The 24,997-nt window shown below is 43.1% G+C and overlaps 1 protein-coding gene across 1 annotated transcript in view; it reads right to left on the reverse strand.

Annotated features, from left to right (window-relative positions):
• The window catches only part of LOC111141151 (PDZ domain containing 2), a 222,257-nt gene that overhangs the window by 23,699 nt on the left and 173,561 nt on the right, over nt 1-24,997 (reverse strand). Inside the window, exons 6-15 of the mRNA XM_022493511.1 lie at nt 22,622-22,733; nt 16,741-16,886; nt 13,609-13,728; nt 12,321-12,435; nt 9,757-9,830; nt 9,388-9,613; nt 7,898-8,015; nt 6,155-6,287; nt 1,672-1,753; nt 156-190 (exon numbers count right to left, since the gene is read on the reverse strand). Of these exons, the coding sequence (XP_022349219.1) occupies nt 156-190; nt 1,672-1,753; nt 6,155-6,287; nt 7,898-8,015; nt 9,388-9,613; nt 9,757-9,830; nt 12,321-12,435; nt 13,609-13,728; nt 16,741-16,886; nt 22,622-22,733 (1,161 nt within the window). The remainder of the gene's footprint in view (nt 1-155; nt 191-1,671; nt 1,754-6,154; nt 6,288-7,897; nt 8,016-9,387; nt 9,614-9,756; nt 9,831-12,320; nt 12,436-13,608; nt 13,729-16,740; nt 16,887-22,621; nt 22,734-24,997) is intronic.

A 24,997-nucleotide genomic window follows, 5' to 3' on the forward strand; every position in this document is an offset into this window, starting at 1 on the left:
TGTATCTTCTCAAATTAGCGGTGTTGCCATCATCTGTGAAGTAGCCAAAATGACTCCTGGACAAAGGCATGGGCGGGGCCCTCAGGGCTGACTTATGGGCTCCAGGAATTGGTTCATGAGCCAGCGGAGTGAGGCAGCAGTGTGCCTTGACTCACCTTTTTTGCAAGAGAGGGACTCTTCAAGGGGGTACCTGTTGGAGAGAAAATTCACCAGAATGTCAAAACAGCAAAGCTCACATCCTTACAAATATTTTACATTCTTATCCACAAAAGACAGAGCCAAACACATTAACCCCCCTTTGCTTTACTGACACTGATGGGCCAGGTGCATATGTATAGACAGCCATGTTCTTGACCTGGGTACCCGATCCCTACTCCATGCCACCTCCCATTTTCAGCTCCTGATGATGGGATGATCCCAGTCAGAAGTAACTTCTGAATCTTGAAAGTCTTTTGCATTGCCATTTCCATACACACAGTGTAATTTAATTTTAAGTGGATGCCCCTCATCTCCCTTCCTCAACTATGTAATGCTGAGACCTTCACTGATCTGACCCCACAGTGCTCAGCACTACACCTGGATCTAGGGAGTATTCAGTGCTATCTGTTGAGTGGACTGAAGGATCAACGAACAGAGAAACAACACTCAGGAAACTCATGAAGGAACTGGGAGGAGGGTTGAATACCTATTTTGGTTTTCAGTAGAAGGATGAAAAGATTTGGCATCGAAACTTTTGCCATGAGCAAAAAGATCTTGTGCATGAATTTCACAGCTTAATAAAATCTTTCATGAATGATGGCAGGGGTATGCCAAGGTTATGAGGGGACAGCTCGCAGGCACGTCAGGAGAAGGAGCTGGCCGAATAAAGAGCCCATTATGGCTGTGGCCACTCTAAATATATTAATTACAGATGCAAATAATCAGGGTATTACATGGCTGCCAAAAAATCCTATGCCTTCCTTTTCCTCTGACAACCAGTAACTCATATCTCAGTTCCTTTTTCTCCTGACATCAATCTTGACATCGGCAATATCTTGAGTTGAGACATGTTTGCAGAGTCCCTTTGGATTTCCATTCTACCGGAAACATTACTTTTAAAACTTGACACAATGCTTCCCATTTGAAATTCATAGGAAATTCTTACTATCTCAATCCTTCTCTGCCTGAACTTTTCCACTTAAGAAGGCGGAAATCATGATTTGGGGAGCTTCTATGGTTACCCTTCCTAAGTTGAAACCTAAAAAAATATCTACTTATTATTGAAGGAAGGTTGCCTTACTGGGTGGAAATCTTTAATTCACATAAAGAAACCCCAGGCTTTGGGATAGAGAACACTCTGTGTCTACCAAACAACCGATATTTTGGTATTACTTTTCCTCCTCGGCTATTTCAGATGAATTACACATAAACGCGTGAAATGCTGTTAACTCACTTTTGCAAATCATCTCATAGTGTAAGAAGCATGCATGATTAGAACTTTAATAAAGCACATTAAGTAACAGCAGAAATCAAAAACAGCAGCTGGGAGAAAGCATAGGATCTGGTTGACAATGACTTCTGGCAAACCCGATGATGACAAAGAATCCAGTAACCCGGCATGGGGCAGGGCCCCCGGGGGAGCTTCCTGAGAAGCTCTGTTGAACACTGAATGAAGATGTGCTATTATAGTACCTGAGCCAGGAGAGGAGCTGGCCTCCTTGCTCTCCTGATAAGTGCTGCGTGCGATCACTGCATCCATTTCCTGCTCGGAAATCTGATTTTCAGCAGAAAGCACAAATTAGATGGTTTTATTTATTTATTTCCCCCCAATAAAAGTAGCTCTGACCTGAGTCAGAGGCTGAGTGCAGATAAGGAGGGAAACCATAAAGCCCATGATTATGCCCACCCTCGGAAGCAATGACTCAGGGCACATAAGGACACTGTGTTAGCCAATCGCTTCCGACAGTGTGTTTGGAACAAGGTCTTCGGCTGCTTCCCAGCGTCGTTAATGCTCAGGTGCCACAGTTACCAACCACGGGCCGAAACCTGCCTTTCTCTAGAACTTTCACTTCTAAATCTTTTTTCCTCTAGATTTTATTTAAACAATCGCCAACCTACCTAAAGCTTGTAAGAGTAGCGCAAAAAGAGGGTACTCTTCGTGGTTGTTGGTTTTAAACATTCTGCCACATTTACACTCATGCTCTTTTTTAAGACTGATTTGATATATATATATAATTTATTTATTTGACAGAGAGAGAAAGAGGGAGGGAGAGAGAAGGCACAGGAGGGGAGGGAAAGCAGAGGAAGAGGGAGGGATAATCTGAGCACAGAGCCCAATGCAGGGCTCGATCTCATGACCGCGGGACTATGACCTGAGCCGAAACCAGGAGTCGGAGGCTTAACCAACTGAGCCACCCAGGTGCCCCACTCATGCTCTTTCTTCACACACACACACACACACACACACACACACACACTGCTTCATTTTTTACCAAACCATCTGGAAGTTAGCTGCAGACATCAGGAACCTTCACCCAGAAATATTTTAGCATGTGTCTCCTCAAAACAAGAACATTCTCTTCAATAACCCTGGCACTACTGCCATTCTAGGAAATGTAACACTGATACAAATGACCATCTAGTTTACATTTCTTATTCCAATTTAGCCAACTGTCCTAACACTATCCTTCAGAAATGTCTGTAGATGGAAGTAGTTCCTAAGAAGTTTGATGCCAGCTTGCAACGAGACAGGTTTTTCCTCCAGAATGCTTTCCAACACTCAGTTTTTCACCACCAGTGTGTTGCTGGGCAAAAGTGTCCCCTGAACTGAGCAGTGTACATCGTGATGTAACTGATTTGCATTCTGGTACAAGCTCGTTATCTCATGGATCTTAGTAGACCATCACCAGCCAACACCCTTGCATAGTAATGCTTCAGAGAAATCTCATTTTTGGCAATCCGGAATTCAATTCAGGGTCTGGTTGCCATGTCTTTTTAGACTCCTTTAAGCCAGAACATTGCTGAGCCTTTCTTTGTCACAATGCTGATATTTTGGAAGAAACCCAGGCCAATCAAACCCTCGGTTAGGATTTGTGTGATAGCTTCTTCATGCTGAGATTTAGATGATGCACTGTTTTTTTGGGCAGAAAAACTACAAAAACTGTTTCCTTCTCAGGCTTCAGGGAGGCATTCGGGGTCAATGACTCATGTTTCATGACTGGAGATAACTTTGACCACTCGGTTAGGATGGAGTTCACCAGATCTTTCCACTGTTTTTTTTTTTTTTTTTTTGGTCATCAATGAGTGATCTGTGAGGAAACAGCTTGCAACAACATCCATATCGTGCTCCCAGTATGTTTTTACTCAATGGTTTTAACATTATTGATCATTTTTACTTGGATCAATTTTTACAATGAACTTTTCAAAATAGTCATTTTCTAACTTTTTTTCTTTCTATATTATCATGGTAGATTCATGGATTTTTCTCCCCATCAATTGTTACCCATAATTGTCCTTATTCATAGAAAAGATTTTTAAAAAGCCTGAGGTATGCTGAATTATGAGATATTTTAAAAGGCCATTACCTAAATTGCATAGAATTTCTTTTTTTTAAAGATAAGAATACTGTAAATTTAGAGTGGTAATTTTGTGTGGTAAAATAATATTTAGCATAAATGACATTTGGATAAGCATAGCAATTTGTCTTAGTGAGTACATAAAGCTATGTAGGATTCAGCATTACATTTTAACCTAACAGATAAACCATAATCACATCATGTTTATGTAATACTTTCTGGTGGGCCTTATAGGAAATAATAATAACAAACACACATACATGCACACAGGGATATACACTTGAATACACACACACACACACACACACACACACACACACACACACACACTTCATAAAGCAAAGAGCAATTTTGTATGAATGAGTCAGGAAAAAATATCAGCTTAGACAGTGGTTGCTACTTTTTCTTGACATGAAACTTTCAATATTTGCAACTGTTTTTCTGAGCGGGAAAAAAATGGTAGGGTTTGAAACAACTGAAAGACTTCCTGGGTAATTCTATTCATGCTGAGAGCCCCAGTACCAGCTAAAAAAGGATCCCCCTGACCTTCTTCTGGCAAGTCCAAGTCTTAGCTTGTCTAGACCTGGAGGGTTTGAATATCCCAGTTGGGCAGCCACTGCTCCAGTCATTATGAGAAACAGAAGAAAAGCAAATCCTTGTGGTATTTCTATTGGAACAACATGAAAACTAAGGAAGCACATACATTCAGAACCAAAATGTACTACTGGCATGAAATGCCGGTGTGAGTGGAATAAAAATACATTAAACATAAAGTGGAATCTTGACCAAAAGGAAAATACAGGGTGGTGTTATAACTAAGAACACCATGTTTACCTACGAAGAAATGTGAGATCTAGTCAAACAAATACTGAAATCTGGTTTTGCGGGATGTATCTTTAGCGCCGTCATGATGACCATTTTACTGTGGCTAGAGGCATGAATCAACCTGGATTCAGTAGGCTCGCAGACCACCAGTCCATCAGGATTATTATGCTTTGCACTGAAATGCCATTTTGATGTTTGATTATATTGGCAAATTAGGCAGATGCTTTTGGGCTGAGAAGAAGCAGACCTCCACACAAATCGTGACCTGTGCTACGTTGGAATGGATTCTGAAGTCAGACATGCCTTGAAGCCAGTGACTGCAAACCATGAGAACTTAATTTTTTATGATGTTGCTGAGGGACGTGCTAGGTCAGCCCCAGCTTATTGGGCTGCTTTGGAAGGGGGAAGGGGGGTAGGGGGTAAGGCCATGCAGGTGATGGAATCCAAGAGAGGACCCTGGAGGAAGGAGCCAAGACCACTCGAGCTGTGAGTATGAGGAGGAATGCTATTAAAAATGACCCAAAGAGAGCCATGGGGGCAGGTGGGAGACAAAGGAGAATAGGTTTTAAAGGAAAGTGTCAAAACTACAAAATAGAAAGGAGGAAAAATAGGAAGGGACAAGAGAAAAAATGCAAAAAGGTAGAAGCAGGACTTGATTTTATATTAATGATATTCAAGAAGTTTTTCTTTAAGACATATATGAGAATGCATGTAGATGAGAGAAAACAATCTGGGAAACAAACAGTAGAGGAGTTGACTTTGAATCAATCTAATGGTTGACCAAGCACTGTGGAAAGCCAGTGCAATGGACCCCACTGAGACAGGAAACATGATGCCATATAATTTACATACTGAAGAAATCTCACACAGGGGAGGACCCGCCAGGTCTCTCTTCACAGACATCTCAGTCTCAGAATGGCACGTGAGTCCATCAAATGGCCTGGGCCCATTTAGGACATAACAGTACAAATGATACAGAGGAGGTGGTCATAGGACAGGCACGACAAGGGCTAATGTCCTTAAGGAGCATTTGAGTTGTTGGAAGAAAAGGTTAAATTTCATAAAGATACACCTGATTGTAATACTAGAGACAAGCTAACTTAAAAAGACTTTTACATCAAATACTCGAAACAACAAAATAATAGTGCTCAAGGCCAGTAGAGTCCAATTTGCTAAAGGCCTCTGGTTAACCTTAAAAAATTCAAAGCAACTGCTTCAGTATAGAGAAGATACAATCAAATATCAGCAAAGTCCGAGGAAACAGGGGCTATGATGGTCTGCAAGTTCAACAATGTGATATCGATGCTGAAAAAAAATTAGTGGGCTCCTAAGCTTTAATTATAGTATTCTGCTCAGGTCAAGGATGGCCTGGACAGACCATTTAGTCCAGTGCTCTCAGATTTTCTGGATACAGAAACCCAAAAAGGTTCAGTATCTCACCAGAGATCAAACAACCAGCTGGGACGTCCTAGGAACCCAGTACTCTTACCTTCTACCATATTTTATATTCACCAATAACAATGTCAAAATTTCCTCATAAAATTTCTACGAGTGTGAAGACGAAGAAGTCCAGACCCATGACTTGTTTCCCATGGGTATCGGTTACCCTGGTCGCCGTGTGACCACAAGCCGCTGATGACCATGCCCAGTTGGGTAAACTGTCTCACCAAAGAGCCTGTGTCATCATACGATCATCATACGAGCACGGGTCTCACTGCTGCTGGACAAACAGCCACGCCCTCTGCCCCTACTCAGAAAAATATGAAATACTTCACCTTTGGGTTAGGGTGCCGGCCGATGACAAGGCGAACGGGTCCTGGGGGGCATTTGCTCAGGATGGTATGGACCTTGCTTAAAGCAGCGTGGCGGACGTTGACCGAGTTCACTTCCAGGATTTGATCACCGCGGCTAGGGAAGGCAAATGACCAGCACTCTGTGGTAAGAGCTTTTTACAGGATCTTACAGGAGAGGTTTATCACATGAAATCTATTCTGAATACCTTAAGCAAGCAAATGACATCCTTTTGTCTTTTCATGTGGGTAAAAAAGCAACACATTCATAAAGCATGTTGGATATTAAACTGGCAAAGGGGTCATGCATATCTGAGTTGAATAAATTGATAATGGGACAATAGGAAGGGTTTTCATTTCTTGAGCTCATGGTGTAGACCGGGTGCCCCTATGAACAATTTACATAGCACTACTTGGACTACGTATTCTTATTCCTATTATTTAGATAAGACGCGAGGCTCAGAGAGGTCACCCTGACGTCACACACCATTGAAGTCGGGTCTGTCTACCTTTTCATCACAAGATAGCCCCTTGACCACCATCATTTTCTTTTTTCCTACCATCTTGAAATGCTTATTGTAATATAATTCGAGGAGGAAATATCTCGAGCTCAAAGGTTACCCAAGAGTTTGTAAAAACGTTTTAAATTTGAAGAAATGAGAAATTGGGGACAAGATGCCCATTTTGACTTGAAATTATAGGCAGAGAACTCAGTATGAGAGAACAAAGACTCTTTATGTGGGGTTTGAAGAATGTTCATTTGGCAGGCTCCAGACATATGGAACCATTCAAGAAAGAAACATCATCTTGGGATGTCATTAAAGGATTTTTTTTTTTCTGGGGTTCTAAAAGTATATTTTCTTTAATGTACTTTGGATGATTTGCTAACTTTTTTTTTTTTTGTATGGAAATTCACTCTGATGATTAACTAAAAACATAATCTATTGACAGGGCCCCAGAATGGCAACCTCAAGGAATGTCATTTTGGACAATTCCTCAACTGCTCAAGGACTTGGAAGCTTACAGGGAAAAAAGGTGATACTGTCTGCACAGGGCGCTTTGTGCAATATTTGTACTTCTTGTGAAGTTTAGGTGGGCACAGACCCACTGCAATTACTGTAGGACAGAACACCTAGACATCTCTTGTACAAACACACACCCAGGCTACCGATCAACTAGCCGAACTGAGAAATCAGACACGCAGTGATTTCAGACAATAAGTTTCTAGACAACATCACTCAAAAAGAAATGAAACAACAGGAAAGCCTCAAGAGGTCATGTTCAATCCCAAAGGCCTCCTGTTGAAGGAAGGGCAGGATTTCGGGACTCTGTATCTAGCGATCTTGAACTGTTAGGAGCGGTTCCCCGCATCACATGTGAATTTTGCATAAGTGAATATAAACATGAAAGGAAATACTTAGATAATCATAGATATTTATACAGAGCTGTATTCTGTCAAGTTTCTGAAACTGAACTTCTGAGTCCCAACAGACCAAAATAGGCAAGCCAAGATCTGGAGTTCTCTACGTCAACACTACTTTCATTTAGATTACCTTTTCATCTTTCAGGAAATGCTATTAATTGTAATCTTGGCTATGTTCGTGCCAATAATACAAAAGTCGAGGATCTCACACAAGGATGTTAAATAGGGCAGGGTACCTCACGTGTACACTCATTCATTCATTCATTAACACTCGAGAAGCCCGTACGATCGGCTTCACAACGAACCTCAGGTTGCTCTCCATCTTCGCCACGGATCCGGGGGCCAGGCTGTGAATGTAGATCCCCGGAGGGCTGTTGTCCAGAGCTAGGCAGCAGGCACCGATGCCTAACCCAACCCTCGGCTCTGTGAGAGGCATCGGTCACAGAAAAGAAAAAAAAAAGTATAAGTGATCTGAAGCTGCATTAATGTATATTCAGACCAATAACCATTATTTGTGATCAGACTCAGAATGGAAATCCTGCTTTTCTTTGTCAACATCATCCTAGACTGTAAATGAAATGAGTCCGCAGCAGAACCAGGGGGCTAACTACGGGCCGTGTGAATCATTCAGCGGTCCGTTCTCTGCTTCGTCTTAGGAGCCTCCGCAAATCTGTTTTTGGGAACAGGGAGAGTCAAAGTAATACATATATTTTAAAAAAGATTTTAAGTAATCTCTACACCCAACATAGGGCTGCAACTCACAATTCCGAGATCAAGAGCCGTGCGCGCCACTGACTGGGCCCGCCGGGGGGGGGGGGGGGGGGCCCAGTATTTGTTATTCTGGATACACAGCTTTAGGTTTTCTTTCATTTGCCTTTTTTTTTTTTTAAAGATTTATTTATTTATTTATTTGACAGAGAGATCACAAGCAGGCAGAGAGGCAGGCAGAGAGAGAGGAGGAAGCAGGCTCCCTGCTGAGCAGAGAGCCCGATGCGGGGCTCGATCCCAGGACTCTGAGATCATGACCCGAGCCGAAGGCAGCGGCTTAACCCACTGAGCCACCCAGGCGCCCCATGCCTTTTTTTTTTTTTTCCAGCAACTAATCTCCTAGCTATTTAATTGCCAACCATATTTCCATAGTAGGTGTAGAGAAAAAGTAAAGAAAGTTGAAAAGCAGTAAGATTTGGTGAAGACCCACAACTTTTAGTTGTTGTTACCTATTTTCCTAACTATAATCTTTGGTTCTTTAAAAATTTTTTGAAGATTTTTTATTTAATTGAGAGAGAGAGAATGAGCACACGAGAAGGGGGGAGGTGCATTGGGAGGAGAAGCATCAGACTCCTGGCTGAGCAGGGCGCCCCATGCGGGGCTCTATCCCAGGACCCTGGGATCATAACCTGAGCTGAAGGCAGATGCTTAATCGACTTAGCCACCCAGGCGCCCCTGTTCTTTAAAATTTTATATTAGCCCGAGAATTAAACCAGTCTGTGATTTTTTGTTCTTTTGTTTTTTGTTGTTTTTTTTTTTTTTAACACAGGTTTCTGACACACAGTGATTCATCTGGGGAGAGCTTAAAAGACTTTGTGCTAGTGGTAACTTCTTTTCATTTTTTCAGTGAAAGGACTAAAACCTCTACTTTTGATCCCATTGTCCATTTAGAGAATACCATATGTTGTTGGCAGCAGATTTTTCCAAAAGAACAACTTATAGAAAAAATAGGAAAAGTTAACCCAAGCCCAGATTGCAAATTGTTACTCAAGAGAATACGATGAAAGTGGGGAAGAGCTGGTATCACCTTTGTTCAGTGTTACTTCCATGACGATCCTGTCCTTGGGCCCGGGGGCCTTCCGACCCAGGGACAAAGAGCTGCTTTCCTCGGGGCCTGCCGCTGAGCTGCCTACGCTGGCGTTGAAGCTGGGGGAGCTGGATCTGCTCACATGTGTGGGTGTGGAGCAGGGCGTGAGGCTTGGGCTCAATAACTTTGTGCGTACTGTTAAGACAAACAATCCACTCCGGATTTGCTGGAAAGACAAGAAGAGAGGAGGGCTAAAATAGTCAGACTGTTCCGAGATCAAAGGGTAGGGGAAAAAAAATCTCAAACCCAAACCAGAGGGAAATAAAGGACAAAAAATAAAGAAGACAAAAGAGATGAGAATGTTGTTACCTTAAAGGTGTGAATGGCTTCTTGGAACGTCAAGCCCTTGATTGGTATTCCGTTTACATCGAGGATTTCATCCCCTGGTGACCAAACAGGATTACGTTAACGTAGAGCTTCAGAAGAGGACAGCGTAGGGAACCTCATTTACAATTCTATAAGATGATTTTTATTGTTCCAGTGTGTTTCCATTAGCTTAGCTCCCAGGAACTTCACAAAATGGGACAACTAATAATGCATATCCTTTCTCAGTATTTCTGCATCTCCATCTTTAATGAAAACAACCAGGGAAAGTACCCAGACCTTATTGTTTTGTCATTGCCGAGTTTGATAATAAGTGTCCCAAGGTTAGAGATCAAAATGCAATAATAAGGCCCAAGTCTTTCCTCATAGTATCTGTTTAAAAACGTAAGCCAACAGGCAAGAAAGCATGAACACACACAACACGTGAGAAAGCCACTTCTGTATTTGCAGAAGACAAGATTTTTGAGCTTGGAGAACCATCCTGGGGTGTGGACAATGGTTTTAACAACAGAGACAAAAAACTTTTGAGATATTATTTAAGAATGGCAGCCCTGCCTCCAGAAATAGTCTGGATGCTGGGGGTTACTGATGCTGTTCCGGGTTCCCAGTCATGGAGCTGGTCAATTACTCCACGCTTCTATCTAAGACATTATCGTGGGTTAATGCCGAACTGCTCTCTCATTCATTCTCTCTCTTTCTCCCAAACTATCCTGGATTCATCCTCATCTTCAAGCCCAGGAAGGTAGAGTCAGGTCATTTTTCCAGCTGTTGATAGTGTCTGCTGGGAATAGAAAAGAACTTGGACATCCTGTTGACTTATCAGAGTTTGTTTTTGGTTTGTACTCTTGTAACATGGTCTGTGTTTTGGAATAACAGTTCGTCAAAAACACTACGAAGGGGCCCCCAAGAGAAGAACAGATGAACTTTGTACAGCAGTTCAGGACAAAAGAGGGACTTCCCTTACCTATAACAAAGTGTAAATCAGCGTCAGAACACACCTTTTCACCTCTCATGGACTGTGGACTCCAATTAAGGAATCCTGTAGGTGAGTTTGAAAACGTAGCAGTAGCCCAGGCATTTGTGTGCCTTCTCTCTAATGCAATTACAGAGGTTGTAAAAGAAGTGAAATAATCTGTTTAAAAATAATCACCTAACTAGGTGAGGTTTTTGGTTTGCTTCCACATGGGAAAAGGATACGATCATTAAAATGATTGCTCATGCTCTTAAACATCTTTATACAAGATTTTTAAAAGATCATTCAACACATTGGAAATACATTCCAATGATTTACCTTTATGGTAAATGAACATGTATGAAAAAACAGTATTTAGGAGAATCAAGTGCTATTAACCTTTACTATTGATTTTTCCTTCATTTTTCTCCATTCTAACAGTTACTGTAGGATGAATTTCAATCAAATGAACACATGGCACATCCATTATAAAAATGCTCTGTTAGAATTTTACATTGTTCTGAAACTAGCTACAAATATCACCTGGGAGTTAATCCTTCCTCTAAGAGAGAGAAATAAATATTCTGTCCTCAAAATAAGCCTGGTCACGTCTGAACATTAGCATACAGGCTCCTAGGGTAGCTCTGCCTAGAAAAAGGAGACTCCAGGGGATTCTTATCAATTAAAAAAACAATAAGCCGGCCGAATATAGGAGTACCCACAATTTGGGTCAGTTGAACTGAGCAGTTAGAGAATTTCTGAGGGTAACTACAAATAGTGTGATTTAGTCATTTCACGAAGGAAGTGTGTTAAAAAGGGAGGAAAAAAAATCAGGACTCGTGAATAGGTTCTGGGGATCTAATGCCCAGCACGGTGACTATGGTTAGCAATACCGTGCTGTCCAGTTGAAAATTTCTAAGAGAGGAGACCTTACGTGTTCTTACCCCATCCCACCACATAGTCATTATATGATGTGATGAGGTGTTAGCTCGCTCAATGTGCTGCTCATTTTGCAATATATGTGCACATCAAATCATCATGTTGTATGCCTTAAACTTACACGATGTTATGGATCAATTACATCCCAATAAAGCTGGGAGGAAAAAATGCACTCGTTTAGTATGTTTATGCAAAATGGCAAAATGGCAAAATGGCAGGGACTATGGAGAATATAAAAGGTACACACACACACACACACACACACACACACACACATGCACTCTGGCCCTGAGGCAAAAATGGCCTGTAAGCTCTTAGGAATTTTCAAGGCAAGGAACATGATTAAGAACCAAGGGGACAAGACAGACATTTAAAGACCCAAATAAAAAATATCAAATCATTCCCCACATCATCTCCTTTAATCCCCACAATGACTCCTCAAGATAGGTACTAATATTCCAAAGTTTACAAACTAAGGAAAGTGAAGCTCAGGTTACATCAACTGTCCAAGGTCATGATGTAGTAAGTATTAGATTCAGCTCAGGTCTACTTGACCCCCAAGCCCACGGCCTTAGCTGCTGTGCCACTGGCTTCACATCTTGCAAGGGTGATGGAAGAGCCCACCACCACTGAGAACCACCGAGAGGCTTTCTCCTACCTTCTTTAAGTCTTCCATCCTCTGCAGCTGAGCCATTTGGGAAAATGGTCTTGACAAAAATCCCCATCTGTCCTCGAATGCAGTCTCGACCTCCAGCAATGCTAAAGCCAAGGCCCTACACCCCAAGCAGAAAGGTTGTCAATGCAGTATTTAACTGAGGGCATCTGCTCTTATTTCTATTTAACTGAGGCCTCCTTCCCAGGTAGGCTCAGAGTTAAGCTAACTGGCTATAAATTTAAATTTGCATTCTCTTTTCCACTTCCTTCCTCAGATCTATTTGCACTGTACTAGCTACACATTACATTAAAGGGAGAAAGTTTTAGCTTGAAACATGTGAACTTGCTAGTATTTGACAACCTATGATCTTCAAAAACAGCAATTTTGCATGGATCAATGAATAGCTCAGGAGAGTCATTTCGTACAATTTGGGTGCCATATTTATTTTATTCTTTGGTGTCAGTCTTCCCGTTTTGGGTAATATAAAAATGGATGGTTTGGTATTTGTATAATATCAACTTATTTGTATTACTCTCTGTGATAAAGGCAATGCTATGAAATTCATTCAGAAGGATAATGAGGGATATATCCCCTGTAGCTGCAGGAGTGGCTTTTCTTTCAATAGTTGTAAATGTTGGAGCATACAGTCCACCCCACCCAGTGCCCTGGCTCCCAGGACCAGGTGACTCCTTATGTCGTGAGGCCAAGAGGGCATGTGTCACTCAGCAGCCCCTGGGAGAGGAGGCGAGGGAATCCCCTCTAATCTATACAAAGGCCACTCAATCTATTCCTCTTTGTATCTTTTAAATTTTATTTCCATTAAAAAAAGTAATACAGCTAGGGTGCCTGAGTGGCTCAGTAGGTTTAGTGTCTGCCTTCGGCTTGGGTCATGATCCCAGGGTTGTGGGATCGAGTCCTGCATCGGGCTCCCTGCTCCTTGGGGAGCCTCTCTCTCTCTCTCCCTCTTTCTCTCTCATGAATAAATAAAATAAAATACATAAAAAAAAAACCCAAACAAACAGGGGTGCCTGTGTGGCTCAGTGGGTTAAAGCCTCTGCCTTCGGCTCAGGTCATGATCTTGGGGTCCTGGGATCGAGCCCCGGATCGGGGGGTCTCTGCTCAGTGGGGAGTCTGCTTCCCCCTCTCTCTGCCTGCCTCTCTGCCTACTTGTTATCTCTGTCAAATAAATAAATAAATACAATTTTTAAAAAAGACAGTAATAAAGCTAACCATGTAAGAAGCAGATGCTAACATTCACCTGGGCCAAAAGAGTGAGCAGAAAGGAGCTCACCTTGCCCTTTTCTTTGTAAAGCCCGATGATGGAGATGACCGAAGGCCGGATGAGTCTCCACGGGGACTCCACCTGCGTGGTGCTTAGGGAGCGCGTGGACTTCTTTACAATGTGATATTCCTACAAGTCAGCATAAGGCAAGGTCAGGGATAGTCGCGTGTACCCTTCTGGGGCCTCTGGCATAGAAATATATTCCGATTTTGAAAATCTCAGTTGTCTTTTGCGTTAGACAGCCATTTCTCCCTGCTCCATTTCTGGCCGAGCAGCGTGAAGGAGCTGATGGACACCATTAGAGGACCAGCCCCGGCTGTCACACGCCACGTGGTGCTACCCTTGCTGCAGAAAGAGCCGCCTGGAGGCTGCAAGCACCCAGTGGTGCCCTTCCTTTGACGCTACCCAGCACATCCTCCTACTTGCTTTCTGGAATGGAGTCAGGAACTGGAAGCCCAGAGACCTCAGAGACGTAGGAGGGCTAGCCTGTGGTCAGGTTCTCCCTGGAAGCCGCTCCCTACCCTCACCCCGTTCACCATCATGGTTAAAAAGTATCTTGCCATTTTAAGCTGAATTCACTCAACCAAAAACGTAGCAAGCCCTTGTTTCTTATTAAAACCCAAACCGCAAGCCCCGACAACTGTTATTCCATATAAAACACCCCACTGACAAAGGGCAGCAGCTTCAGTTCTAACCCCTCACATTTGGAAAATAAAATACTTTCCCATCAGCTACCCTTTCCCCCCGTGCTGGCGTGCAGGAGCTCACATCTCAATCCCTTTGCTGTCCATCACCCACACGTACACGTGTACAAGCGGGGTTCACCGTTTAGAACATAAACAAGACTTTAAGCAAATCTGTTGCTAAAGCACTTCTACAATCTATCTTCTTGCTATTCTTCTTAGAATAATAAATCTCTGAAACGAGACAGATAGTCCAGCATAAGCAAAAAAAGGAAAAAAATAACTTTGTGCTTAATCTGAGAAAAGAGACATCAGAAAATAGTTTCTAGCCTTAATTAGTATATTCTACATCCGAAGGTAGAAATGAGATGTCTGCTAATGATATTTTTGTATTCCTGGCAGCTTAGAACAATTCTATTTTGCAGTTTTACAAAATATCTGCTAGCTATGCTGGCCTCCCAGACTCTAATTTATTTAAAAAATGTTGGCTTGGCAGGGTTACTGCCCTTTTACTGAAACCATCATGGAGATGGCCAGACATAGCCTATGGGTTTCCAGCCCTCAAATACGGAGTTCATGTGTGGACTTGTAAGGGAACTCTCTCTCCAGCTGCACCTCCTGCCATCTCCCCTTCGGGAGCCCGTGGGAACCAGAGGCCGGCACACTGTCTTATTCTCTTGATGAGCTTCAGGGGTCCCACTGCACTTCTTAGACTTCCGCTGTCCAAGATGGCAGCCACCAGTCACCTCTGGCTGTCTATATTTAAACAAAGATTAAAATTAAAAATACACTCCTCAGTCTCACTGCCCATATCTCATGTGCTCAGTAGACACAAGTGGCTACCATACTGGACAGGACGGACATAAGATATCTCCATCCTGGTGGAAAGCTGTATTGGGTGGCTCTACCCTCCGCAATGCTTTGTAGGGGAGGGAGAGAGAACAAGGGAAAAGAAGGGTGAATCCTCGTAGAAAAAGAAAAGAGCAGAAAGGAAGAAAAGAAAAAGGACATTTTGACAAGGGGAAAAAAATCTTTCCTCTAAAATCTCACCAGCCTGTTTTCTAGGAGCTTTGTCAGAAATAGGTATTTCTGGGCTATAAGTATGGTCAGGTTTCTCAGCAGGTCACTTAAGAATATCACCTCAGAGCTAGGCCTCCTTGGCTGTGACGGCAGGAAACCCTCTCTTACTTTCTGCACTAACTAAAACAGCCTGACAAGTGGTTCTCCTACGACTTTCTGGTTTACCTCCTGACTGTTGGTCCAGCTGGATCATTCTGAGCAGGTCACAGGCTTGTCTCCAGTCACGGGTCTGGAGGAGTTTTAACCAGGACCCACGCAGGTTTTCTGCTCTGCCTTTTCCCCATGTCCCAACTCAAGTTGTCTTTGGGTAGATTCCACACAAAATAACCTGATCAGCAGCTGCCTCTGGAACACGGGCGCTTGTTATTTGTCTGGCTAGGTAAAATGTTCTTCCCAGGGATTCTGGCAAATCACTTTGAGTGAAATACTCACTCTCTTTGAGATTCACTGGCCTGTCTGTAAAATGGTGATAACACACCCAAAGGAATGACTTGACCCAGATGACCTGCCCCAGGACCTTTTCATCTCTATGATTCATGAGTCTACATGCACTTAAGGATGTCACTGCTCCACCCTCCATTTCCATTGCTGCTTCACTGTAGGCAAGATGCCAATGGTTTCTCTTCAGCCCTCTGACTGACGGTGCCAGGACTGCAAGAACACTCCATGAGTTCCCCAGAGACTGAGCCTGCCTTCAACTAGGTTGGGAGCTCTCTACACACTTGTAACTGGACTGAGGATAATGTAATTGCGGAAGAGCCCTGTGAAGAATTAGGGATCCCTGAGCTCTTCTGGGGCAGGTCCTGGAATATTAACATCATTGCCTCCTTTACCCCCAACTGCAGTCCTCTGACCTTGTCTATTTGAACCACTACTAAGTAACAGATAAAATACTAGACATAGTATAGGCACACACATGCACTCCCCCCACTTCACACGACCCAACACTCACCCACCCACCCAGTGGTTACACTGACACCTGACGCGCCCATTGAACAAGCAATGGTGGTTGACCACAGACCATGAGGCGCCATTGTCTCCTGGCAGTTGAAAGCAGCTCTCAGGTCCAAAACACACAGTAGGAAGGGGATCAAGATGTCGAGATCCAACAAAGGATTATTTTTCTCTACTGTTTTCAAATCCTGGGCTGACTTCTTCCTAGCCTCCACAGATAGACCTCGTTCTCTGTGCTACATCTCTAGTCCCAAACACCCCTGCCCACACAGGTGGGCAGCTCTTCCCCAGAAGGATGCTCTTGTTGGTCTCTGAGAGAGTAAAAGAAAGCCTCAAGACCCAGGGGTGGAAACATGCTCTTACATCCCTGACCAGGCAACTCTGACAGTCTGAGAAAATGAAAGGCTCCATGGTACTGTCCTACCTGTGATGTCCCAGTAGAGTCCAGCAGCTGGGGAAGAGAGTGCTTTCGGCCATCTCGGGAGACTTCCAACATCCTGATCCTGGGGTCCCCATTTCGCACCATCAGCTCATTATATTCTTCAACAGACTCCAGACGGTGTACACCCCCTTGTGAAAACATGGAGAAAAACATGGCGTGATATGGGATGGAAAGAATGTTATGAGTATCACAGGCATAAAATTGTTGGATTTACCTCTACACTATATGGTCTTCAGAAAGCCTGGTGTACTTTCAAAGTATTAGATGAGCTCGGTAGCTCACTGCTTTCTACCAATAAGCTCTGCCTAAGCTGGGGGTCTGTTGGGGCCATTAATGTCAGATAATGAAGCAAGTGCCAGTCTTTGAAGGAACCAGACTGGATATGGGAAAATGTACACGTTTCATCTAAGTAAAATGTAGCCAGCGTTGACAAGGCAGTAAACAACAGTGAGAAAGCTACCAGTAGATGGTTTTCTAGTGACGGAGGAACATTACTCTGTTTGGTACACTTCCATTGTTGGGGCAGGTGCTTTTTTTTCCCCCATGTAATGACTTGTTAAATAAACTTCTTTATTAAAGAATAAAATCTCACAGAAATTTGCACAAGTCGTAAGTGTACAGTTCCATGAAATTTCACAAAGTGAATGTTCCAGAAACCAACAGTCAGACCAAGAAACAGATATTTCTGGAACTCAAAAGCTGCTTTGGCACCACTAACCAGCCTTCATCCATGGTAACCATTATCCCGACTTCCAACATCAGAGATGACTTTTGCCTATTTTTGAACTTTATATAAATGAACACATAAGATATGTACTTTTTGCATCTGGTTCTTCACTCTTAGCATCTATTTGCGAAAGTCCCCATGTTGGTGCTAATAGTCTGTTCATCCCATTTCTGTATATTACTCCATTGTATAAACATACCACAGTTATCACAGTTTGGCTATCCATTCTGTTGCTGATGAACACTTGCTTTGTTTCCAGTTTCAGTTCTAGAACAAGGGTCAACAACTTTTTTTTTTTTTTTTTTTTGGTAAAGGCCAGATAGTAAATGTTTTAGGCCACAGATGGTCTCTGCTGCATATTCTCTCTCTCCCTCCCCCCCTCCTTTTTTTTTTATCCACTGAAGATACAGAAAATACTTCTAGCTTGTGGTCCATACAAATACAGCTGTCGGTGGTAGTTTGCCGACGCTTGATCTAGAACAGACTGTTATGGAACATTCTCATAGGAATCCCATGTGTGGGGTGCAGACCTAGGCAGAGCTGCTGAGCCTTGAGTACACAGCCACCTTTCCCAATGCTGGAACACCACCGTATGGGAGTCCTAGTTCCCCCACATCATCGTCATACTTGGTGGTGCCAGTTTTTTAAATTTCAGCCAATCTCATAGGTACATAATGATATTTCACTTTTTTTTTTTTTAGATTTTATTTTCAAGTAATCTCTACACCAAACGTGGGGCTTAAACTCATAAGCCCAAGATCAAGAGTCCCACACACCACCAGCCAAGCCAGCCAGGGGCCCTCTTGTGGTTTTTAATTTACATTCCACTGATGACCAATGTGACTGAGCTTCTTTCAAATATTTGTTGGCTGTTTTAACTTTTGTAAATTTGTACAGTGGCTTTTTTTTTCCCTGATAAAGTTGTAAAGTGCCTGTTTTGCTTATTCTTTTAATGGGTTTCTGTCTTTTTGTTGTTGATTTATAGGAATTTTTATTTTTCTATTGTTAATGTTTTAGATTTGAGTCCTTTATGGGATCTATGTATTGAAGATATCTTCTCCATGTCTGTGACTTGCCTTTTTCACTCTTAATGGTATTTTTACATGAACAAAAATTCATAATTTACATATAACGTATCGATTTTTCCCTTTATGCTTAGAACTTTGTGTCTTAAGAAATTTTTGTAGTAATTTTTAAAGACATCTTTATCAATACTTAGTTTATATTATATGCTATTTTAAAATAAGATAAGGGAATTAATTTTAAAAGATGGCTCAATTACACTGAATATAGCTATAATCACATCATAATGTTTACATGATACATTATGAATGTATCACACGTGTGTGTGTATAGCTATAGACATATACAGATTCTTTGTAATATCAAATTCTCTAGACTATGTTTTATTTGATGAACTAAAATTCAATTTACTTAAACAATTTTCAGAAAGTTTTTCATGAAATAAAACAGGATGATTCTGTACTCTTTTAAAAATAATATATTGAGTCTTTAATGGTGATGAAAAGTTGGAAGAGTGCGGATACAGTTATATTAACATGAACATCACTAAAAGCCTGGTGTTTCAAAAGCTACATATTAACTTTGTGATACAGGTTTTCAAACACCTGAGACTCCTTTGCAATCAAAGAGAAATTTCCATTTAAAAAGATCACTAACGTAGGGTATTAACACGGATAAATCAAAAATACCAAGATTAAAAGGGAACCCTGCTGGCAAAAAAGGCAGTATGAAGTAAGGAAAATTCAGGTTAGGATATCAGGAAAAATGTTCTATAAAATCACTTTAGTCATTCTGGAGCCAGACTAGGCAAAAATCTTAGTGGAGATGACTGGAACTTTTTACAGAACCTCCTTAATAATTCAGGACTTAGTAATTCATGGCCAGATTCTCCATCTTGGCATGCTTACTCATCTGAAAAAGATTTATTGGAAGAAAGTGCCTTTTGAGTTGACAGGGGGGCACTTGCCTCAGCAGAAGAGAAACCACATATGGTAGTATCTGTAGATACCAACACAGGAATACCAGAGTGACTCGCTTTTAGAAACTAGGAAATAAAAATCCAAGTTTAAAGGACAGACAAATTAGCAGGTGATCACATTAAAATCTGTATTCAAATGTCTCCAGGCTGAACATATTTCACGGCAATGAATGAAGACCCAGCTCCGTAAGCCACCTTCCTAGATCTCAAATTACTTTTCCAGCAGTATCTCCCACGGCCCTGCCCCATGAATTCGTGGCTCTGGCCTGCTGATTCTCAAAGGAGAGGATCTGTCCTCCTCCCGCATCCTTTCCAAAACCCGGGAGCCTATAAATATCGCCTGACATTTTACCTCACTTTGCCGGCACCATCAGCTCCCTCCCCAAGGGGCTCCTTACCCCTAATCTCCCTGACAAGCTCTGCTGGATTCAATCGTGGTTCCTGTTGGATTACTGGATCTTTTGGAAAGCTGAGGAGGAAAAACAGTTGCTAAAAACTTCTCTAACCAATTTTCCCTCATTGTCCCTAAACATTTCTGGTGCATTTTCTCCTTTGTCCAGACCACTGTTGGCTTCCTCTTGGGTTCTGTCAAATCTTGCCAAGGTCCAGGCCCTCCTTCATCCTGTGTCCTCTGGATGCCCCCCCTGAGCACCACGACCCAGACAGACTTCCATCTTCGTACCTCCTGTCGCATGCCTTATCACCACCTGAAGTTCTCAAGAATACTCCTGTCTGAAACTATTCAAGCACCTTCCCCTCCTGACAGGGAAAGAGGAGACAACAATGATAATAAAGTTGGAAACAACAGTGACAAATGTGATGTTAAAGTCGGCAGGGGTGGGGTGGGCCATCGCTGCCATACCTGCAGGGGCAGCGCCACATTCCCTCTCTCAACTCCATCTTTCAACCAAGATGGGGCACTGATTTAGAGAACAAATGTACAGTATAATCCTCATTCTACACCCAAAGAAACAGAGAACCCAGAGAAGTCAAGTCACTGGTCTCAGGTCAAGTCACAGCAGGGCTGAGAAGTGAACACAGTTCTCCCCGGCTTCATGCCTGTTATACGAATTTGCTTATTATGGCCCCAGGTGTCTGGGAAGGACAGGAAGAGAGGGTGACCTCCATTTGTGGCAAACAACAACCAGCTGTGGATTTTACTCAGCTGAATGTGCTGCTTGTTCTAAATTAATAGCATAAACAGCATTAGAGAATTATGATTTGAAAGGTCCCCAGCTATCTCCCCATCCCCATGTCTGTATCCATATAGCCCCGGCCTGGGGGTAGGATTCCCATCAAGATTCTCAGGAAGCCAGGGTGGCTAAGAAGAACTATCTGGGAGGCAGATCTTTTTGCTGGCACTGAGTGAGTGACCTTTGGGATTCCCTTAACTCCTCTGGTCTCATCCATAAAATGAGGAATGTGACAGTATGGGTTTCAAAGGTCCCCAATACTTCCCCAGAGCTCTGTGACCCTCCTGGGGACTGTTGATAAAGGTGTTGATTAACTGTGCCAAGACAGCTGGCCTAAAGCTCTTCATCTGCTACGTCCCTGTGATGTCCAGGCCCCAAACACACACAGGAATGAAATGCATTTCTCTCTGCTGTTCTCAGGGCTTCGGGGGAGCTGGGCGGTCTCTCTGTGTGAGGACCTCACGATGTCTCCCCTCCAACTTAGCCTCTGGCCATTTCACTGGTCACCACCCTGCGTTCTGATAGACACTGCCTAACTATTTTGAGTTACGATCAGACTAATTCACTTTGTTACACTGGTTTGTTAAAAGAACAGATCTGTTTGAGGGTCCTATACCAGTCGCTTTACCTGAGAACAGCTCAGCAGAGGGCCAGGCAGTGGTGACAGGGGCGGGGGTGGCAGGGGTCCTGGGTGGCGGCACAGACAGCACCCCTCCACACGGGTTTGTGTCCAAGAGAAGACTGGCATGTTTTGGATGTTGACACACCTTGTGCTTTGGCTGGCCACTCCTGTATGTGTTTTGTTTGTTTTTTAATCTGCTCACCCTTTCAAAGTCAGGATTATTATCTCCTTTTCTCAGGTGAGGAAGAGGAAGTTCAGGGGCTTGAAGTCAGTGGCCCAAGGTCTCAAGAGACGCCTTTCATGGGTAGGCAGCCAGGGCGGGCCTCTCCGTCAGGCCGGCAGACACAGTGCAGAGGGCCCATAAGAAAGTTTTAAGTGTAAACATCATGGTAATGAAGAGATAATAAAGAATCCAGCTTGTACCTTTATACCAATGCAGACACAAAATGTAACTTTCAGGGTTTTTTGGTTTGTTTGTTGTTTAATAGGGGAAAGAGCCCATCAGGGAGCGGGTGCCTAGGACCCTCGGATCATAATAGGTTCTTGTACGTGGCCTCTGCTTGCTTTCTCTTTTTTTTTTTTTTTTTTTTTTTAAGATTTTATTTATTTATTTGAGAGGGAAAGAATGAGAGAGAGCACGAGAGGGGGAAGGTCAGAGGGAAAAGCAGACTCCCCACTGAGCAGGGAGCCCAAATGCAGGACTCCATCCTAGAACTCCAGGATCATGACCTGAGCCGAAAGCAATCATTTAACCAACTGAGCCACCCAGGCACCCCATGGGGTCTCTGCTTTCAACAAGAACTTTCTATCTCAGAGCACCGGCCAGCTGCTATGAGGCTATACATGTGAAATCTCTGTTTCCAGAGCTGTAGCTCCCATCCTATTTTTCCGCCTGCTTCGTTGAGATGCAGATTTCGTATTAAGTCAATAACTCTTTGCCCCTGGTTCTGGTTGACCAAGGGCTTGGGGGAGAGGGCCATTTGCTGGGAAGACAGGCCACTAGGAATGTTCCATAGGGCATGGGTCACTTGAAGTTCTGTGCAAGTCAATGAACCACACACACAGGAAATTTAGGTTTGAGCAGAAACAAATGGAGATGTTGACATTCACTTCATTATGACTCAAATAAAAATAATCACTTAGGCAGCCGGGCTGAGGGCAGTTTTAGGCTTGGGGCATGCACTACCTAAAGGGAAAATAATTTTGAGGCTGTAAGGGGAGGGGGAGGCGCTCATTCTGTTAATGACTCTCATCTTCGCACTCCTGAGGCTAGAAGCTCACTTCCCGGCAGGCCGCATCAGGCACGGGGCTCCACTCACCTGAAAGTCGACTTTTGAGCTTCATTTTACTGCTGCCCTGCTTGGGACTTTCCAGGTTTCCCTTGGATTCCTCGGGGCCGCCCGAATCTTGGGACTCATCTGTCCCGGGCATCTGAAATGCAGAAACACGGAGCTGACGGGGGAGGCGGACCAGCGATCACTGATGAGATCCCCTCCCAGCAGTTATCTCCAGGCTCCAGGAGCAGAGCTGCAACACAGGTATCACGTGAGGAAAAAAGCTTCCTGGGATCAAAGCACAGCCCCTCAGATAACCTGGAACCACACAGCTTTATGCCGGCAAGTTCCTCCTCAGCGAGCAGCCCGCACAGCGTAGAAATAGCAGGTTTCAAAGTGGAAATGGCCCCAGAGGCTGCTTCATTTCTGGAGGAAACTTGTTGGTCAAGGTCACCCAGGAGGTCACAAAGCCACAAAGACAGCCCAGGTCTCTTGGCTTGTGGCTAGTGCTTTTTCCTAGAGTGTGAGCTACAAGAACTATGAAACCAGAAATTTATTTATTTATTTATAAAAAACAATTATTATTATTATTTTTTAAGATTTTACTTATTTATTTGACAGACAGAGATCACAAGTAGGCAGAGAGGCAGGCAGAGAGAGAGGAGGAAGCAGCCTCCCTGCTGAGCAGAGAGCCCGATGCCGGGTGCGATCCCAGGACCCTGGGATCATGACCTGAGCCGAAGGCAGAGGCTTAACCCACTGAGCCACCCAGGCGCCCTGAAACCAGAAATTAATTTAAACTCAATTCTGAAATACAGTAAAACATTAATTTGGGGGCAGCCAAATAACTACACCCCTTGGGTCAGCCACACTGTGTGCCACATTCCTGAGTACTAATTAGCACTGCTTGGGCCACGTGCAGGGATCCCCAGAAAGTCAGCCCGCACGTCTGTGCGTTGTACGCTTATGCTCCCAGACCCTGAGGCGTGGGGCAGAAAAAGTCCCAAGGTCTGTAGAAAAGCCAAAAATGCTAAAACAACAACAACAACAAACTACATTTATTAGGAAAGAAAAGGTGACGTACATGCTTAAGAGTTCATTTAAAAAATTTGGGAAGTAAATTTATATGTATAAAACTTATGAGATCAAACAAAGAGTTTTCCCATTTGAAATTTCCTTTTCCTTGGCGGTTCTGGAGGGAAAAAAATCATTAATTACAGCAGGCAGGATTCACGTGAACAAACATACATGAATTTAAAAAGACAGAAGATATCCTTTAACACTTCACAGTCATTGAAAAGTCACATAATTATAATGTAAAAAAACCCCAAATCCTGAATGTTAACTGATAATAAAAATTAGACGCTATTTCAAATTTAGTATATGAAAATGCATAAAGTAGTCTCCCAGGTAAACTCCACCTCCTTCCAAGAGGTAAGTGTTCATATGGAAATCTTTTTCTTAAATATATATATATATATATATATATATATTTGTATTTTAAGTAGGCTCCACACCCAACATGGGGCTTAAACTCATGACTCCGAGTTCAAGAGCACCGTGCTCCACAGTCTGAGCTAGCCAGGCGCTCCATATGTAAATCTTACATGTAATATAGGAGGTTTGCAAAATTCCCTCTTCCCCTTCAAGTTCAAATATCTCTCCAGATGAGAAAGAGGGGAAAAGAAGGTCTGAGAAATGAGGAGATGCAGGCGAGTTGAGGAAGGGGCCGTGGGAAAGCAAATGAATCCCGATACATAAAACAAAGATAAATGTGGTGAATCCCTATTACAATGTTGGGGATTGGCAGGTCTCCAGGTTTAAATTATGAAGTAAAGACAAGAATAGAATCCTGAGGGATGATTTTAGAGATTCTCAAGAGGGAGGTCTTTCCCAACCCCAAACTGTAACATTTAATTCATACCCAGTGCAGAAGAACCCTCTTGGAGACCAGCCAGAGAGCTGAGGCACAGGAGGAGACATGCAAATGAGAATAATCCAGAGAGAAGCCTCGGGGCCTCCCCCTTTGCTTAATTTAAAAGCTTTATGGAAAAAACCTGTCTCTGGAACATAAACAGCAATTACTGGAGACTGAGTTAAGTTCCTGGTTCTTTCTCTCGGACCACCTGACCCAGGCTCAGCTTGTAGGTCATTACCTCCTCGGTGCCCAGTCAGGGTGTGGGTTACTCCACAGTTGCCAAGGCCCAGACCATCAGAAAGCACGTCAGAGGAGCTCCTGTCAAGGGAAGAAAACGATCCCGACCCACTGTTTCCAGACTTCGGAAGTTTCCTTCTTCCATTTTTCCTCTGTTTTCCCAGCATGGCTCCAGTTCTTGCAATCGGAGAAATTTTGGAGATGACATAAGCCCTCATATGAGTAACCGAAAGGAAAGTGACCTGCCCAAGGCTTTTCAACTCATT

Source organism: Enhydra lutris, unplaced genomic scaffold (genome assembly GCF_002288905.1).
Source record: "Enhydra lutris kenyoni isolate GAN:26980312 unplaced genomic scaffold, ASM228890v2 scaffoldscaffold5, whole genome shotgun sequence".
Classification (NCBI taxonomy): Eukaryota; Metazoa; Chordata; class Mammalia; order Carnivora; family Mustelidae; genus Enhydra; species Enhydra lutris.